Genomic DNA, 19,743 nt, shown 5'->3' with positions numbered 1-19,743 from the left:
GGACCTCACCTGACAGATTACAGAGGAATGAGACTGACTATATCTGTGGAAATAATTGTTGGAGAAGCTCACTATCTATGTCAGAGATCTCTCCAGAGTAATAAAGAGCAATGATGCCAGTTTAAAGACTAAGGTGTGCTTGATCCAAGTCACAGTCTTTTCAATTGCTTGCTATGCATCTCAAAGTTGCACAATGACTAACGATGACAAGAAGTGATGCCTTTAGGTTGAGGTGTTGGAGAAGAGTACTGAATATTACATAGACTGTCAAAGAAAAAAATAGCTCTGTTGGAGAAAAAGCAAAGAGGGTGCTCCATGGAGGCAAAGATGGTGAAACTCTATCACACAAATTTTGGTCGTGTTCTTAGGAGGGGACAGTCCTTGGATAGTGACATCATGCTTTGAAAGGTCAGCATAAGAGAAGACCCTCAAAGAGATTGACTGACACAGAGATTATAACAATGAGTTCAAGATGAGGATGGCACTGGATACGGCAAGGTTAAGAGCCACTGTTCACAGAGTTGCTATCAGTTGTAGTCAACTCGAGAACAACAACAGAGGTGTAGTCCAGAGAAGCTGCCAATGTTAACCTGAAGGGCACCTCTTGTTGACAGTTTGAATCTACCAGTGGCTTCATGGCAGATAGAAGGGCAATCTCCTCCAATGAAATTTAAAGTCTCAGATCAAAGGGCAGGTGTATGTCAATGTCAGCTTATAGGCAAAGAGTCTGAGGCATTTTGTTGTTTTTAAATGCTGGATAGCATTTAGTACAAATAGTTTTGTTTCTTATTAGACAAATAAACTCAACTCATTGCCAGCTGTTGACTGAGAACTAACTCACAGCTGATGCTCCAGCAGGTTTTCAGAGACTAAACCACACAGAAGAGAGGGTAGCTCATGGATTCAAACCACTTGCCTTTGCGTCAACAGCATGATTCCCCATCCATGAAGGCATCTCCTTTACTTATCATTAAGGTAACAATTCTTTAAAATTTTTGGTTTGAAGTATTACTTTGTCTTTTATAATCTGCCTTGAAGATCAGGTTTGGGCCTCTAATTAGAATAAGATTCTTCAGTCAATTCAAACATGGCTTTGAAAGAAACAAAAATTGTTAGATCAATAATTTACCCTGATTAAAACAAGCTTGGAAGCAGGAGTGGCATCAAGTTCCGTAATAGTTTGCCTCTGGAAACTCTATGAACCTGGAGAAAGGATGAAAGTCACACAAGTGTTGAGGATTTTCATTTATAGGGTCGCTATGAGTCGCCTATGACTCGACGGCATTTACCAAAACCAACAATTTAGTCACTATTTTTTTGTTTTACATTATGTTATGCCATCAAGTCAAGTGTATTATGTGCCATTCTCACAATCTGAGATATACTCGAGCCATTGTTAAAGTAATTTTAACAAGTTAGGTTGATGGAGGTCTTCTTCTCTTTCTAGCCTCTGAGGAACACTTTAGTTACACTTCCTCCAAGACAGACTTGTTTGTTCTTTAGCTTAATTTTCAACATTGAAAATTAGAAGATTTGTTTTGTTTTGTTTTACTTTCTAGTTTATTTTGAGGGAGTTCTAGGGGCGGAGTGACAAGAAGCGCACTCCGAAGGCACGTCAATGGAGGCCACCAGCTGCTCCATGCGAGAAGGATGAGCAGTCTCTGCCCATGCCATTAACCACCTCTGAAAACCTGTTGGAACCAACCTATGGGTTGGTTCTAACTCTATGGTATAAAAAAACAAGTTTATTTTGAGAAAAGATACTAAAGATTTTATTTAATCGGTCACAGATTACAGAAACTCATCAAAAGAAGAAGTGTTTCATTCCCTTTTTGGTTCAATTTTTCCTTTTGGATTTTATGTCTAATGTTAGACAACAATCACATGTTATAACTGCAATTATTTTTAATTGCAGAAATCGATGGTATACCAATTGAGGTATTTCAACTAACAGAAGCTGCTCTAGATGTGCTCACCAAGTTGTATCAAGAAATCTGGAGGACAATCACTTGGCCAAATTGACTAGAAGAGATCTATATTTGTTCCAATTCCAAAGAAAGGTGATACAACAGATTGTGGAAATTATTGAAAAATATCATTGACATCACATGAAAGCAAGATTCCGCTGAACATTCTACCAGAAGTTCAGGCTGGGATTAGAAGAGGTTGTGTTACTAGGGATACTGTAGCTAATGTCAGATGGATCTTGGCTGAAAGCAGGGTGTACCAGAAGAATGTCTATCTGTGTTTCATTGATTATGCAAAGACGTTCGACTATGTGGATCATAACAAACTGTGGCTGACTATGAGAAGAATGGGAATCCCACAACACTTGATAGTACTTATGTGAAGCCTATACTTGGACCAGGAGGCAGTCATCAGAACAGAGCAAGGAAACACTGCATAGTTCAAAACTGGGAAGGGTGTATACCAAGAGAAGTGTCCTATTGCCATACCTTTTCAACCTACATGCAGAACAGATTATCCAGGAGGCTGGGCTGTATGAGAAGTGTGGAATCAAGATTAGTGGAAGATTCATCAAGAAACTGCGTTATGCAGATGACACAACTCTGCTTGCTGAAACTGAGGAGGACCTGAAGCACTTGCTGCAGGAAGATCAAGGAGCACAGCCTTCAAAATGGATTGAGGTTCAATATCAAGAAGACAAAGATTCTCACCACTGGGCCAAGTGGCAGTATCAGGATGGATGGTGAAAAGATTGAGATTGTTAACAGCTTTGGTTTGCTTGGCTCCAAAGTTAACAGTCTTGGCACCAACAGCCAGGAAACTAAAAGATGTGTTGCAGTGGGAAAGTCTGCTGTTAGAGAGTACTGAAGAGCAATGATGTCACTCTGGAAACTAAGGTGCATCTGATACAGGCCATGGTCTTTGCAATCACTTTCTATGTGTCAGAGAGCTGGACAATGACTAGGAAGGATAGAAGGAGAACTGATGCCTTTGAGCTGTGGTGTTGGAGAAGAGTATTGAATATACGATGGACTGCTAAGAAAATAAACAGGTTCATCCTTGAGAGGGTTAAGCCAGGCTGCTCCTTGGAGGCAAAGATTTTGAAGTTTTGTCTGACATACTTTAGACATGTTACAAGGAGGGATCAGTCCTTGGAGGAGGACATCATGCTTGGGAGAGTGGAGGGATAGCACAGAGAGGAAGACCATCTATGATTCAGTGGCTGGGGTAATTGGGGTGGGTGTGTCAGAGACAGTGATATTGGCACAGGATAAAGCAGGGTTTAGGGCTGCTGTACCTAGGGTCACTATGAGTCTCAGGTGACTCGATGGCACATAAGAACAACTTGGTCAAAGTTTTATTTCTTTTGGATCTAACTAGTCATAATAAATAAGCAGACAATTACTCTGCTTCTCTCTATAGAACTGACTTCAGATATTTAGAAACATAATTCTTTTGGTATATGCCAGCACTTCTTCCACCAATCCTGATTCTCCTCATAGAGCTCAGCCTCCCGGATAATCTGCTCTGCATACAGGTTGAAAAGGTATGGAGAGAGGACACATCCCTGGCGTATACCCTTCCCAATTTTGAACCAAGCAGTGTTACCCTGCTCTGTTCTGACGACTGCCTCCTGGTCCAAGTATAGGTTTTGCATTAGCACGATTAAATGTTCTGAGATTCCCATTCTTCTCAGAGTCAGCCACAGTTTGTTATGATCCACACAGTCAAACGCCTTTGCATAATCAATGAAACATAGATAGACATTCTTCTGGTATTCCCTGCTTTCAGCTAGGATCCATCTAACATCTGCTACAATATCCCTAGTACCACAACCCCTTCTAAACCCAGCCTGGACTTCTGGCAATTCTCTGCTGATGTGCTATTCCAGTCGTTTTTGGATAATCTTCAGTAGAATCTTGCTTGCATGTGAAATCAAAGATGTTGTTCTGTAGTTTCCACACTCAACTGTTGGGTCACCCTTCTTTGGAATGGGAACAAATATAGATCTCTTCCAGTCAGTTGGCCAAGTGGTAGGCAGAGCAGATTATCCGGGAGGCTGGGCTCTATGAGGAGAATTGTGGCATCAGGATTGGTGGAAGATCTATTAACAATCTGCGTTGTGCAGATGACACAACCCTGCTTGCTGAAACTGAGGAGGATCTCATGCACTTGCTCCAGAGGGTCAAGGACTGCAGCCTACAATATGGATTGAGGCTCAATGTCAAGAAGACAAAGATTCTCACCACTGGACCAATTGGCAGCATCAGGATGGATGGTGAAGAGATTGAGATTGTTCACAGCTTCAATTTGCTCGGCTCCACGGTCAACACTCTTGGCACCAGCAGTCAGGAAATAAAAAAACATATTGCGATGGGAAAGTCTGCTGTTAATGACCTCTCTAAAGTACTCAAGAGCAACGGTGTCTCTCTGGAGACTAAGGTGCGCCGGATACAGGCCATGGTCTTTGCAATCACTTTCTATGTGTCAGAGAGCTGGACAACGACTAAGAAGGATAGAAAGAGAACTGATGCCTTTGAGCTGTGGTGCTGGAGAAGAGTATTGACTGTACCATGGACTGCCAAGAAAACAAACAGATTCATCCTGGAGAGGGTTAAACCAGGCTACTCGTTGGAGGCTAGGATTCTGGGGCTTCCTCTGACATACTTGGGGCATGTTGCAAGGAGAGACAGGTCCTTAGAGAGGGACATCATGCTTGGGAGGGTGGAGGGATGGCACAAGAGGGGAAGACTCTCTATGAGATGGATTGATTCAGTGACTGGGATAATCGGGATGGATGTGTCAGAGGCAATGCGATTGGCACAGGATAGAGCAGGGTTTAGGGCTGTTGTACATAGGGTCACTATGAGTCGCAAACAACTCGACAGCACATAACAACAACAACATATGCCAGTACTTAGAAAAAGACATTATGCTTGGAAAGGTGGAGGGTCAGTGAAAGTTAGAAAGACTAGCAATGGGCTCAAGTACATCAGAGATAGCGAGGGTGACATAGGATAAGACAGGCTCAGCTCTGTTGTTCATAGTGTCACTCACTATGAGTTGTACTCACCTGAGAATAACAAGTAACAATAGACAGTAACAATAATAAGATCAGTAACAATAATAGATAAAAAACCCTACTTTTAACTATATGGAACTCTGGTAGCAAAGTATATAGAGAGGTTTGAATCCACAAGCTGCTCCACTGGGCCCTTTATGGACAATTTCCTCTGCAATTTATAGTCTCTGAATACCGACTGCAAGGCCAGTTAGACTCAGTTCCAACTTAATAGCAATTAATTGTTGACTCTTTTTTTTTATCTTTAAAAAACTTTTATTGCTGTATGTCATGTATTGTACATGAACTTCGTGTCTTATACAATCATTTATATATATTGTGTCTTATAACTGCAAGATTTTAATTCCTACACTATTTGTAGGAAAACATGGTTACACTTTTATGATCTTTTGAACTTTATTATGTAAGAATCCTATTTGTGTGGATGAGAATAGCAGGATATGTCTAATGGAACAATGAATTAATCACTGACAAGATAAAATTTCTCAACCATCTTATTTGTTTCATTCATATAAAGAATTATGTATTTAAAATAAAAATACATCATTACTTACCTTTGATATCTCTATGAACAATCATGTTACTGTGCAAGTAATGGACACCTTCTAGAATCTGGCGGGTATATTTCCTGGTCACATTCTCAGTAAGAGCTCCATACGCTTTTAATTGGTCCTTAATTGAACCCTAGGATAAAAGAACATTAAGGAAATGATAGCACTCTTTGAAATGAAAACAACTTTTAAATAGTTCTAGTTAATCACCATGAATCCATAATTGTTGAAGACAGATTTTCTTAGGAAACGGTATGTCCTGGAAACCAAGGGGTAAAAATCCCAAAGTCATTCTATAATCCTTGATTAGAACTTTTCAAGTGTTCTTGCTGGAGGAAGCCATATTTCTTTTACTGATGTCCTGGTTTCTAAATGAGACAGGCTAGGTTCTATATTAAACTTCTGAAGACAGTACATATAATTAACAGAAACTACATGGCCACACCTTGCATTTAGAGCTGGACAAGCCGAGATGCCACCTTCTGAAAAAAATTTGTATTTTATACTGGTTTATTTACAAAGTTCATATACCTTGTTTTTCATATTGGATCTTTCTTATTTCCTTCACACACACCCCTTCCACCTATCAAACAGTGTGATACCATGGTTAACACCACCCCTAGCCCTCCTCACCTCTCTGCTTCCACTCTAATCTCTCTTGGATCCTCATACTCATTGACAATAATGGTTTTATACAGTATTGGTCCTTATGGGACTGAGTTAGGTAACTTAGCATAATGCTCTCCAGTCCCTCCCAAGTTAGGAACAAAATCATTGCTCCTGCATGCTGGGTAGTATTCCATTATGTGAATGTACCATAATTTCTCAATCCATTCAATTGTGGCTAGACATTTGGGCTATTTTCAACGTATAAGATTTCCTATCTTACCACATCCTCTCCAAAATTACTTGCTGTCCTGTTAAACTTTGCCACTGCTCCTGGGGCAAGGTGGTATCTCATTGTGGTTTTGACTTGCACCTCTTGTCAGTGATTTTGAGCATTTCTTCATGTGTCTGTTGGCCATCTGAGTATCTTCCTTTCTGAAAAATTTTTCCATGTCTTTTGCCCATTTTGTTTTCAGTCTTTTTCTTGTGAAGGCCCTGTAGGATTCTGTAAACTTTTGATATGAGACGCTTCTCTGAAATAGTATTGCCAAATTATTTTCCCAGTCAGTAGGTTTTCTTTTCTCTCTGTTGGAAAATGTTTTTTGATGCACACTGGAATTTAATCTTTAGAAGGTCTCATTCATCTATTTTATCCTCTCCACGCTGTGCACTTCTGGCTATATCTGACAGCCTTTTTATACTACAGATTAGGCTTGAACCCAGCTTGTCTTGATGAGCTTTATGGCTTTGCACTTTACTCCCAGGTAGGTCTCTGATCCACCTTGAGTTGATTTTGGTGTCTGGTGTGAGATGTGGATCCTGTTTCAGCTTTTTGCAGGGGGAAGTACAGTTTTGCCAGTGCTATTTGTTGAAGAGGCTGTCTTTTCCCCACTTTATAGGTTTTATTTTTGTCAAATACAGCTGAGTCTATTCCTGGGTTCTAAATTCTGTTCCATTGGTCTATGCGTCTGTCACTGTACCAGTACCATGCTGTTTTGGTTACTATGGCTGTATTTTGAGGTCAGGGAGTGCTATGCCTCCTACTTCTTTTTTGTTTTTCAGAAGTGATTTGCTTATTTGGGGACTCTTTCCTCTCCAAATAAACTTGACAATTTCCCTTTCTGTCTGCTTGAAAAGTGAAGATGTATGTATTGGGATTGCACTGAACATGTAGATTGCTTTTGGTAGAATTGTCATTTTCACAACATTGAATCTTCCTATCCATTAACATGGTACATTTCCCCCTTTCTTTAGATGTTTTACTGTATCTTGCAGAAATGTTCTGTAGTTTCCTTTGTAAAGGTATTTTGTGTCTCCAGTTAGGTTTACTCCCAAGTATCAATTTGTAGTTGGCTATTGTAAATGATATTGCTTTCTTGGTTTCTTTCTCTGAGTTCTCTTTGTTCCGGCACAGGAACACCTCTGACTTTTGGATACTGACCTTATATTCTGCCACTCTACTAAATTGGACTACTAGCTCAACAGGGTGTTTTGTTTTGTGGGGTTTTTTATGTACACTATCGTATCATTAGTTTATAGTGATAGTTTAACCATCTCTTTGCTGATCTTGATGCTTTCTCGTTATATTGCCCTAGCAAGCACTTCCAATACAATACTTAATGAAGTGGTGAGAGTGGGCATCCGTGTTTAGTCCTTGTTCACAAGCAAAATGCTTTCAGTCTTTCTCCACTGAGAATGATATTTGTTCTTGGGTTTGCATATATATTTATCATGAAGTAGAGGAAATTGCCTTCTATTTCAATTTTGCTGAGTGTCTTTACCAGGAAGGGGTGTTGTATTTTGGTCAAATGCCTTTTCTCCATCAATTGCTAAGATCATATGGTTCTTGTTATTTGCTTTGTTAATATGGTGAATTACGTTGATTGTTTTTCTTAACGCCAAACACCATCCCTGCATACCTGTTCTGAGTCCCATTTGGGCATGGTGTATTATTTTATTGATATGCTTTTGGATTCTGATGGCTAGAATTTTGCTAAGATGTTGCATCAATATTCCATGAGAGATACTGGTCTGTAATTTTCTTTCTTGGTAATATTTTTGCCTGGGTTTGGTATTAGGGTTATGCTTGCTTCACAGAATGACTCTGGAAGTGTTCCTTCTTTTTCAATTTTTTGAAATAGTTTAAGTAGAATTAGTGATACATCCTCTCTGAATGTTTGGTAGAATTCAGCTCCGAAGCCATCTGGTCCAGGACTTTTCTTATGGGGAAGTCTCTTTATGACCTGTTCAAGTTCTTCTTTTGTGATGGGTCTGTTTAAATGTTCTATAGCTGTACTTATCAGTCTCGGTAGGGCATGGGTTTCAAGGAATTTGTCCATTTCCTCTAGGTTTTAAAATTTATCTGAGTATAGCTTTTCATAGTATTCCAATATTATCATGTTAATTTTCGTTTGTTCTGTTGTGATGTCACCTCTGTCATTCTTTAATCGAGTTATCTGTGTCTTCCCCCCCACCCTTTTGTTAAGTTTGCCAGAGGTTTATCAATGTTATGGATTCTTTCAAAAAAACCAGCTCCTGGTCTTACTGGTTTTAAACCATTTTTCTGTTTTCTATATAATTGTTTTCTGCTCTTGTCTTTATAGTTTCTTTTCTTCTAGAGGCTGTAGGATTAGATTGTTGTTCTTTTCCTATTTGCTGTAGGTGCTGAGTTAGACTATTGATTCTTTGTCTTCTTTCTTCCTTTTTTATGTGTGTGCCTGTTGGTATGAACTGCCCCAAAGACTCCCTTAGCAGTCCAGAGGTTTTGGTATCTTGTATTTTCATTTGTTTCAAGGAACTTTTTAATTTCATTCTTTAATTCTTTTATAACCCACTCATGTTCTAGCAGAGTTATTCAGCCTCAACATGGTTGGTTTTTTAAGCTTTACTCTGCTGTGGTTAATTTCTATTTTTATGGCATTGTGATCTGAGAAGATATTTTGTATTATTTCAATGTTTGTTTAATTTGTTGAGGCTTGCTTTGTCTCCTGATATGCAATCGATTCTGGAGAATATACCATGTACATTTGCGAAGAAAGTAAATTGAGTTTTAGTTGGGTGCAGTACCCTGAATATATCCATAAAGTCGAGTTGGCTGATTGTATAGTTTAGATCTTCTGCATCTTTGTTGAGTTTCTTTTAGGTTGACCTATCCTTTGGTGATTATGGTGCTATTTCTTTCTTCAATTCTGTTAACTATTGTTTTATGTATTTAGCAGATCTGCCATTTGGTGCATAAATACTGATGAAGGTTATGTCTTCTTGATCTATTGTGCCTTTAATCAGTATGTAATATCCTCCCTTTTTATGGTGGTTTTCAGTCTGAAATCTATTATATCGGAAATTAGTATTGCCACTCCTGCTTTTTTTGAAGTTGCCATTTGCTTGGTATATTTTTACCCCAGTCTTTGATTTTAAATCTGTCTTTCTCTTCTTTTTTTAAATATGTCTCTTGTAGGCTACATATTGATAGACTTTGTTTTTTTTTATCTATTCTGCTACTCTTTTTCTCTTAACCGGTGCATTTAGTCCATTCACATTAGGTGTGATTATTTTCAGGCCAGGTCTTACTTTTGTGATTTTGCCATGATTCTTTTCCTGTTCTTTCTGGTTACTATGGTCCATGTACTTTCCCTTGGACTCTACATTTGAAGGACTTGACTTAAAATTTCTTGTAGTTTTGGTCTTTTTCCCCCACAAATTCCTTAAGTTTCTTCTTTTCTGCAAAGTATCTAATTTCTCTTTCATATTTTATGGAGAGCTTTGCTTGGTCTAATATCCTTGGCAGGTAATTTTTCCCCCCCAATATGTCATCCCACTGTCTTCTAGCTTGAATGGTTTCTCTTGAGAAATCACAACTTAATCTAATTGTTTCACCTTTGTAGGTAACTCTTTATTTCATGCTGCTTTTAGAATTCTATTTTTATTTGGAAAAATTTAACTATGATAGGTTTTGATGTTTTTCTTTTTGGGTATAGTCTTTGGTATTTACTGTGCTTCTTCTGGTTTTCCCCATTCTTCAAAATACCTGAGAAGTTTTCTTCTAGTACTTCTTCCACTATTTTCTCAGTGATTTCACTGTCTCTCCCTTCTGGAATTCCAAGGATACATATACTGTTCCTTTAGATGTCATCTCGTATGATTCTAATGTTTTCTACATTTTCTTTCCCTCTCATCTCTGATTTTTTTTTTCTAGTATGATTTTAGTGAGGTTCTTGTCTTCTAGATCACTGATCCCATCTCTTCAGTTCCACTTTTTGGTCCTATAAAAAAGCGTGTTGGACACTTGTGCCATTTCAGTCTTAATATTCTGGATTGCATTTTCATGCTTTCCTGTTATTTCCAGTACTATGTTGGCTCTATGTCTTGTGCTGATTTTTAAAGTTCTTGTATCTCCTTATCTATTCTATCAATTCTTTCTTCCGTCTTTTCTATTTTGCTCCATAGCTGTTCAAGTTGCTCCTCATCAATCTGTTTCTTCTGGATTGTTGTCTCTGGGGTATTTGCTTTTTTGTTTCTTCCATCATTTGCATCTTCTTCTGTAGCTGTTCAAATAACTCCACTTCAACCCATTTCTTTGGTTCTCTTCATCTGGGTTATTCATTGGGTCTGGTTGGGTTGTTTTGGTTTGTGTTTTTGTGTGTGTGTGTGTGTTTTAATGAGAAGGGTTATTTTGTTTTTTCATGATGACTGAGGCAGACTCCTGCTTTCTTGGTATTATGTGAGTCTTTTCTTAGTAGATGTTAGTTCATTGTAACTATATAGTGACCCAGAGTATGGCAACATTTTGTGAAGGACCTGTGTATTTGTGCTCCCTTCTTGCTGAGGGCCCGACAGCAGTAATTCCCCCAAGGTCTGGAACTGGATAGCAGGTAGGCAGCTTGCTGGTCTCCAGGCATTGTCACAGCAAGGTCATCAGGTGGTGGTGGCAGCAGCTGTCTAGTGCTCTGGGTGGGAATACGCTCTAAAACTGCAGCCCTCAACCTGACAGGCAGTGGTGCGCTGTTGCTAGTCACAGTGCGAGTTTACCTCAGCTGGGCCACAGCTGGTAGCAGATGCAGGGGAAGCAGTGGCTGGAAGATGCTCCTGGGCTGATCATGCCACACAGGCACTGGCATCTTGCAGCAGAGCAAATGTAAGGTCCCCCAAGGAGCTGGTCCAGATGCCATCTTAAAAACACAGGTTTTTAACTGACCTTCCAAATTGTCCAATCATTTATTTATAGAAGCTCCTTCAACATCTCTACTGTTATTGTTAAGTGCCACTGAGTTGACTATGACTCATAGAGAGCAACAAATAACAGATAGAATCCATGCTCTATCCTTTGATATCCTATCAATCTCTATCTCAATCTCTACTCAAAACTTATTGCCATAGAATCAGAATCTACCCATAGCGGTAAATCCTCTGAAATTGTCCATCTTTCTTCTATAGAGCCACTACTGGACTCAAACTGGTGGAAGTGCTGCCTTTGGTTGAGTAGCACAACTCACTAAAGACAATGACAAGACAGCTACCAGGTAGGCATCAGTATATGGTAAGAAGCTGCATGGACAATATTCTATGCAATTGACAGCCTCTGAAAATCTGCTAGAAGTTCATCTACGAGTTGGTTCCAACTTAATGGCATATAACAACAACAACAACAACAGCAACAACAGTAGGGCCATTGCTTTTAACATAATAGATACAAATCTACCTTGGGTGAGGAAGAATCTTCTCACAAGACCATGTTTTTGGTTCCTCTTAAAAAATTTTATGCATTGATAAGACTTCTTGACCTTGTACCAAAGATGACTTTTTAAAAAACAATTAAGCAGTAAAATTTTTTGTATTGTTTTAAACAATTCTTACCCTTTTAAAAATTTATCTTGGTTTACATACAAAATTAATATGCAGTGTGTTTTATTCATGTACAATGTGCCTCACACATCATACACACTGTATTTCATACATTGGGTTTTGTAAAGTTAATCACCATTGATCTATGTTCACTATTATTCCATCTTTTCAGGTCCCCACTGGCTCTTTCCTAATTCCTTCATCCCTTCCCTTCACTCAGTAAACTCTGCTTTGTCCCCATACTCCACCCTGCTCCTCTCTCCTTCCCCCCTTGGACTTTTATACACATCTTACTAATTATCCTTCTATTTGTACAATAATAGTCTTATGCAACATTTGTCCTTATGAGACTGAGCTCACTCCGCATAATGGACTCCAGCCTCTCCATATGATATTTTATTTTACAAAATCATTACTCCTCCACCTAACCTGGGAGGGTTTGGAGAGCATTATGCAAAGTGAACTAACTCAGTAGCATAGAAAAAAAAATACTGTATAAGACCATTATTGTGGAATGTGTATGAGGATCCAATGTAGGGGGTGAGGGGGAGCAGAGGGGTGAGAATGGGTGGCAGGGTGGGGTGGGGTGTGGTTAATCATAGGGTTACACAATTTGATGAGCAGAGAGAGGGGATGGGTAAAGGAAAGGAGAAAAGTTACAGTATGAAAATGTATATGAACCTTGTAAATAAACCTGTTTAATATAAATTTCTTTTTAAATAATATATATTTAAAAAAAAAGCAAAGAGAAAAAAAAAACACACCACCACAAATCCCCAAATAGAATGAATAGGAATGACTGTATGAAACACAAGTGAATGAAGGATAGTGTGAAACACAATGTATGCAAACTTTGTAAGTAAACCAATAAAATAAAATAAAAAAATTTTAAATCTCTCCCCCCCCACAAAAAAAAATCATTGTTCCTTAGTGATGTATAGTATTCCACTGTGTGAATGTACCATACTTTCTCTATTAATTTGTTGATGGACATTTGGTTTGTTTCCATTTTCTTCTAATTGTGAAAAATGTTACTACGAACAAAGGTTTACAAATCTCCCATTTGTGTCTTAGTTCTATTTTCCTTGGGTTATATTCCTAGCAGTGTCATATTCCTAGCTGGGCCATATGGCATTTCTATGTTCATTTTTTTAATGAAATGCCAAACTAAGCACTAAATTTTGTAACTGCATACTTCCATTTTGCTCTGTTTCCCCAACATCTTTCCTCTTTGGCCTAGGCACTAGGGATTGATTTGTGTTGTCAACTCAATGGTAGAAGTTCAAACCCACGTCCTGCTTCTTGGGAGAAAGATGAGCAATCTCCTCTCATGTCTCATGATTTGATTTATAGTCTCTTGAAAATCCACTATAGGGTCAACTGTGGGTTGATTCTGACTTGCTAGCAATGACCTGAGCTGTTACATACCATCAAGTTCTTGTGTTGTGCACCATGCTATTGTTGTGTACCACAAACCATGTGCCTAGAGGATGACAATGCAACTCATTATCACCAGGTCACCAGAGCGTCCTGCATTAAGTGACTACTGTATTACTTTCCAGAGAAAACAGGCAGGAAAAGGAAACCTACAGGGCATGTTAGTGTTGACAAACACCTAACCAGGTAAATTCCATCTTGAAGGCTAGCTATGTGTGCCACCTGATTTACATAATTCCTCCTAAGATAACCCTGCCATATGCTCTTAACCTACCCCGAAAGGCAAAAATGAAAAACTAATTTCTGTCAGAGTAGAACTTACTTATAACTGACACTTCACTAGGGTTCTGTGATTATAAATCACATGGGAGAAATAAAAATGTCTAATCCTTGAGGTTTTTTTTTTAAAGACATGAGTTACTAGGTCCTTTGCAAGAAATCTAGACCACTAATTTGTAAGGATAAATTCCACTGGTGAGTGAGAATAAAGAAAGCTGGTAGCTTTTGAGCTGAGGAACAGCTCTGATTTTTGGCAAAATCTGGGAATCCACAACTTTCCAACCATCCTTGTACTGCTCCAAAATCTCGTATTTCTACTTTGCTGTGTCAAAGATCCCACTTTTTCTGGTGCCTCAGTTCCTGCAGCTGCTTCTTTTTGAAGTAAGACTAAATGAGAAGTTTTGGCATTTTAACTTTAGGAAGTTTCTGTTTTGTTCTCTGCACAGGAACTCAATTGAGGGTCAGAGACTCAGTCACGAGTAGCAATTCACTATTCAACTACTTCAGGAAAACCACTCTCTTGCTTCAGCAGTGTCTCTTGAAAATGGTCAGAAGGGCCCGAGGCATGATGCTACAGTGCACCTTCCTCATGTGCTGACTGAAGGTCTTTTGCTTTGGCTCAAATGCTTCCTAGAAACATCTAGAGTATGATAAATAGCCACATATTACCCTGAAGTTTAACCACTACAGTGTCACCTTTCTTACCGTCATCAACTGGTTTTGTGACAATAGTAAGAACTTTCTCCTTCCCCCCCTCATTCACTCATTGTTACATAATATCCTTACTTCTCCTTACCCCTCCCCCAGTCCACTTTTCTATGCACCTTATTCTGAACTTCTGTCATACATATAATGTGTAAGCATATATTCCTTTTAAACATTTCTTTCTTTCATCTGTCTCAGTGCAGTGTTCATTATTTATCCCCTTTACTTAGTTTCCCTCCAACGTCCATGTCAGTCCTGCTTTATAATTTTCTCCTTTTCAAGCTTGGGCTTAGTGGTGTAATACTTTCTCTTGTGTAGGTCCTTCCTGGAATACATGTCCAATCAGAAATAATTGTAAATTCCTCTGACTAGAATAGGATTTCAGCTGCAGTGGGGCTTCTCTTTCTTGGGTGTTTTGCCCTTGAATTTAGCCTTTTTTAGTCTTCACACTGGTACCTGCCTTCCTGGCTTCAGGTTTGGCCTTAGGGTTCTTACCTTTAGTGTCTGGTTTTTTACCTGCCATCTTGCAAGACGGGAAAGAGAATTAAGCTCTCTGCCTCTATAAGGAACCTATAAAACTACTACAAGGTCTATAAGGAATTCAGATGACATTTTTTTCCAAGGCACTAGCCTCTATGTCCCTTTTTACAAGTAAAAATAAAGTTTGCACATCGACATGTTGTTGTTGTTGTTATGTGCCGTTGAGTCGCTTGTGACCCATAGCGACCCTATGTACAGCAGCCCTAAACTCTGCTCTGTCCTGTGCCAATCGCACTGTCTCCAACACTCCCATCCAAATTACCCCAGTCACTGAACCAATCCACCTCATAGAGGGTCTTCCCCTCCTGTGCTGTCCCTCCACCCTCCCAAGCATGATGTCCTTCTCCAAGGACTGGTCCCTCCTCACATGTGCAAAGTATGTTAGATGGAGCCTCAGAATCCTAGCCTCCAAGGAGCCACTGGTTTAACCCTTTCTAGGTTGAATCTGTTTTCCTAGCAGTCCAAGGTACTCTCAACACTCTTCACCAGCGTCACAGCTCAAAGGCATCAATTCTTCTATCCTCCCTGGTCATTGTCCAACTCTCTGATGCAAAACAAGTGATTGCAAAGACCATGGCCTGTATGAGACGCACCTTAGTCTCCAGAGAGACACCATTGCTCTTTAGTATTGAGGTCCCTAGGAGTACACTTTCCCATGGCAATACACCTTTTAATTTCCTGGCTACTGGTGCCAAGAGTGTTGACTGTGGAGCCAAGCAAACTAAAAAAGCACATCGACATACTTATTCTAAATAATTCCTTACTATAATAAAGGCATCGACCCTTTGAGTCCAATTGGAACTGAGTCTGTAACAATAACACATCATTGTTAAACTTTTCAGGATCCTTGCTTTTAAAAATTCTTTTTTCATTGCAATCCCAGAGGTGTGCAGTTTGAATCTACTAGATGCTCTGCTGGAGAAAGAGGGACAATCTCTTCCTGTACCAGTCAGATCCAATTTGATGGTACACACACAAAAATAATAAAATTCAATTAAAAAGAAAATTTCTTTTTTATTGCTGTTTCCTCCACCTTGAATATATTTTTGGTTTTCCTTCTCTCTTCTCCTCTATGTATAATCTACTTTTTATCTTGTTCTTATTCTATTATAAAAGTGTTTTATTGATAGTGGATAATTAAAAAGTGAATATGATTACAAAATTGCATACGATTATCAGAGTTTACACAGATACACTGCTGTGCTGTGGCTGAAGAGAGGAGAAAATAGTAACAAAAAGAAATTTTGTATTTTTAGTGATTTTACTTTTTTAAAAGTATGCATGTAGTGCCATATCAGAAAACAACCTGCTATTAAAAAAGGCATTTAAAATTTTTTTTAAAAAGCTTCCCTAGTAATTCTGATGTACAAATTTGATTAATAACCAACATATTAAAAGATGAAAATTAAATGCTTCCTAAGGGATGAAACCTTTTTATAAGCAAGAAAACATACCTGAATATTCCCACTGTTGAAGAGAGAAACTGATGAGGCTTTTCTTATCTATCAAACCAAATATTTAATTTTAAGAAATCGGTGACAAAAATTAATCTGTCTAAAGAGTTTTCTTCACCTTAAGCTGCAAATCCTTTTTTCATTCAGTCAGATTTCCTAAATTTGAATTTCAAGAGATAAAACTTTAGGGTGGAGAGACAGAGATCATTTTATAAAAGCAGGAGGGCAGAATTTAATAAGTCTGTCAATTGTTCTTCTATAATTCTTCTTTATTTCTCTTTAAGGAGTTCTGGTGGCACCATGGTTAAACCCTTGACTTTAAGGCTTGTAGTTCAAATCCACCAGCTTCTCTGGCGGAGAAAATCTGGTGGAGTGCAAGCAGTTAGCTTTTATAAAGATCAGTCTTAGAAACAACACAGGGCAGCTCTCTCTGCCTTGGAGGAGAACTGAGTACAGAACTGACAGTAATGGACTGTCTTCTCTTTGAAAAGTCCCATTGTACCCACTATGAACAGAAATTTCAAATAGTCAATCTCAATTAGTTGGGTTGAGGTTTTGGCCTGACTCAGATCAATACTTCTGCTTTTATGCTAACAATTTTTGAAGCTTGCTTTGTACAGCTTTATGCAGTTGAGGAACTGGTTTTTGCCCCTGTAGAAGATATAGTAACAAAGTCACTCTGAAAAAGACCTTGTCACAGAGCTTTATGTAAATTTCCAACCAAAAAACCCAAAGGTTAATGCCACTTGAGTTTATTATTTCTAAGGAAGTACTAACTTATTACTCAGGAAACCCTAATTTTTTTTTTTGGTCACTTTATGATGGCAATTACCAGCTTGAAACCAATTTAAGAAAGACACATTAGTGCTTTAATAAAATCCTTTTAAGATTCACTTTAGTCTGAAACTTCCAACCAAAACAATGTATCTTTTTTTGTTCTAAAAATGAGAAATTTATAAAGCCGCTCTTACAGAAACAAAATTAATTAAACCCAGCTGTTGCTAAATTAAGGAGCTCCAGTGGGGTGGTTTGTGGGAAGTTGCACAGCTATCTCCTTTCCAGTGATTTAGAGCCTTGAAAATCCCAGTGGAAGGTTAGTGATGAGTTGTTCTGGCTCAACAGCAGTGAGTTTTCTATGAGATGTCACATTGCTGTTAGACTACTGCTGTTGACTATGATACAACAGATCTGAATCTTGCTTTATCCTGTACTGTCCTTATTATCTCTATTATGCTTCAGCCCATTGTGGCAGTCATTGAATCAATCCATCTCTTGATGTCTCTCTTTTAGAACTGTTTTCTCCTTACAATATGCCCAAAGTATGTGAGATGAAGATGCATCATGCTGGCTTCTGAAGAGCACTCTAGCTACATTTCGTTCATGACAGATTTGTTTTTTCTTCTGAAAATCCATGGATACTCAATGTTTTTTGCCAACACCACAATTCAAAGGCAATGATTCTTTTTCTGTCATTCTTATTCAGGGTATTCTTTCAGATGCATAGGAAGCAAGGGAAAATACTGAGAATTGTATAAGGTGCACCTTAGACTTTAGAAGGACATCCTTGCTCTTTACAACGTTAGAGATTTTCCCAATGCAACACATCTTTTGATTTCTTGACTGTTGCTACCAACAGTGTTGATTGTGGATGTAAGTAAAATGAAATAATTGACAACTTCAAGTCTTTTTTCCATGTATCACAATGGTGAGAATTTTTATATTCTTGATGTTGTGAAATAATACATATTTTAAGGCTGTACTATTTGATCTTCTGTAGCAAGTCCTCCTTTCTTTCACCAAGGAAGGCTGTGTCATTTACATATCTCAGGCTGTTGATGAATCTTCCTCTAATTCTGATATCACATTCTTCTTCATATAGCCCAGCTTATCAAATTCTTTGCTCAGCATACTGATTGAACAGATATGGAGAAAAGAAACAATCCTGATGTACACCTTTCCATACTATTAAACCATGGAGTGTTCTTTTGTGCTGCTTACAAGGACAGTTGCTTCGTGGTTTATGTATAGGCTTTCTCAGAGAAAAAAACTAAATGTTCTGGGACTTCCAATCTTCTAAATGTTGGTCATAATTTGTTATGATTCACAACATCAAATACCTCTGCGTTATCAATAAAAAACAAGCAAACACCTTTCTGGTATTCTCTGCTTTCAATCAAAACCCATTAAATATCTGTGCCATGGACTCTTCTAAATCCAGCCTGAATGTCTGTACTGTTCCAGTCATTTTAAAATAATCTTCAGCAAGATTTCACCTGCCTGCTGTGATACTGTGGTGTTGGCCTAAATGTTGACTTATTTTTTTTAAATAATTCTCTTGATTTTAATTGTGATTTTAATAAAAGTTTACGGAAAAGTTAGGTATTTCCTTTTATTGATTTTAATGAACATTTACAGCGATTTAGGATTTCCATTCATTCATTATTGCACTTTTCTCCCCTCCCAGCCCTCCAATGACCCGCCAATCCCCACCTCCGGTTCACTCTTTACTTTGAAAAGCAAAAGAAAAATTCCTTCTTTGGTATACAATCCTCCTGTACCCCTCCGACGACCCCCAGTACACTACACTATGAAACCTTAATTCTGGACTCTTGGGATAACCAAAATACCCTATCAAATGTTGTTCTTGTTGTTGTTGTTGAGGTTATGTGCCATCGAGTCGTTTACGACTCACAGCGACCCTATGCACAACAGCCCTAAACCCTGCTCTATCCTGCGCCAACCGCACTCCCTCTGACACACCCATCCCGATTACCCCAGTCACTGAATTAATCCATCTCATAGAGGGTCTTCCCCTCCTGCGATGTCCGTCCACACTCCCAATCATGATGTCCCTCTCCAAGGACCCGTCCCTCCTGGCAACATGGCCAAAGTATGTCAGACAAAGCCCCAGAATCCTTGCCCCCAAGGAGTAGCTTGGTTTAATCCTCTCCAAGATGAATCTGTTTTCCTGGCATTCCATGGTACATTCAATACTCTTCTCCAGCACCAAAGCTCAAAAGCATCCACTCTCCTTCTGTCCTCCCTAGTCATTGTTCAACTCTCTGATGCATAACAAGCGATTGCAAAGACGATGGCCTGTATAAGGTGCACCTCAGTCTCCAGAGAGACACCGTTGCTCCTGAGTACTTTAGAGAGGTCCCTAACAGCAGACTTTCCCATTGCGATACGCTTTTTGATTTCCTGACTGCTGGTGCCAAGAGTGTTGACTGTGGAACCGAGCAAACTGAAGCTGTGAACAATCTCAATCTCTTCACCATCC

General features: G+C 38.8%; 1 protein-coding gene across 1 annotated transcript in view; it reads right to left on the bottom strand.

The window, feature by feature from the left end:
• The window catches only part of MAP3K2 (mitogen-activated protein kinase kinase kinase 2), a 208,349-nt gene that overhangs the window by 34,829 nt on the left and 153,777 nt on the right, over nucleotides 1-19,743 (bottom strand). The window contains exon 14 of the mRNA XM_006903148.1: nucleotides 5,605-5,734. Within this exon, the coding sequence (XP_006903210.1) occupies nucleotides 5,605-5,734 (130 nt within the window). The remainder of the gene's footprint in view (nucleotides 1-5,604; nucleotides 5,735-19,743) is intronic.

This window comes from Elephantulus edwardii, unplaced genomic scaffold, assembly GCF_000299155.1.
Source record: "Elephantulus edwardii isolate Elephantulus edwardi_28Jun2011 unplaced genomic scaffold, EleEdw1.0 scaffold00523, whole genome shotgun sequence".
In the NCBI taxonomy this organism is placed as follows: Eukaryota; Metazoa; Chordata; class Mammalia; order Macroscelidea; family Macroscelididae; genus Elephantulus; species Elephantulus edwardii.
Note: the sequence above shows the minus strand (reverse complement) of the source record. Positions and strands in the feature narration are given on the sequence as shown.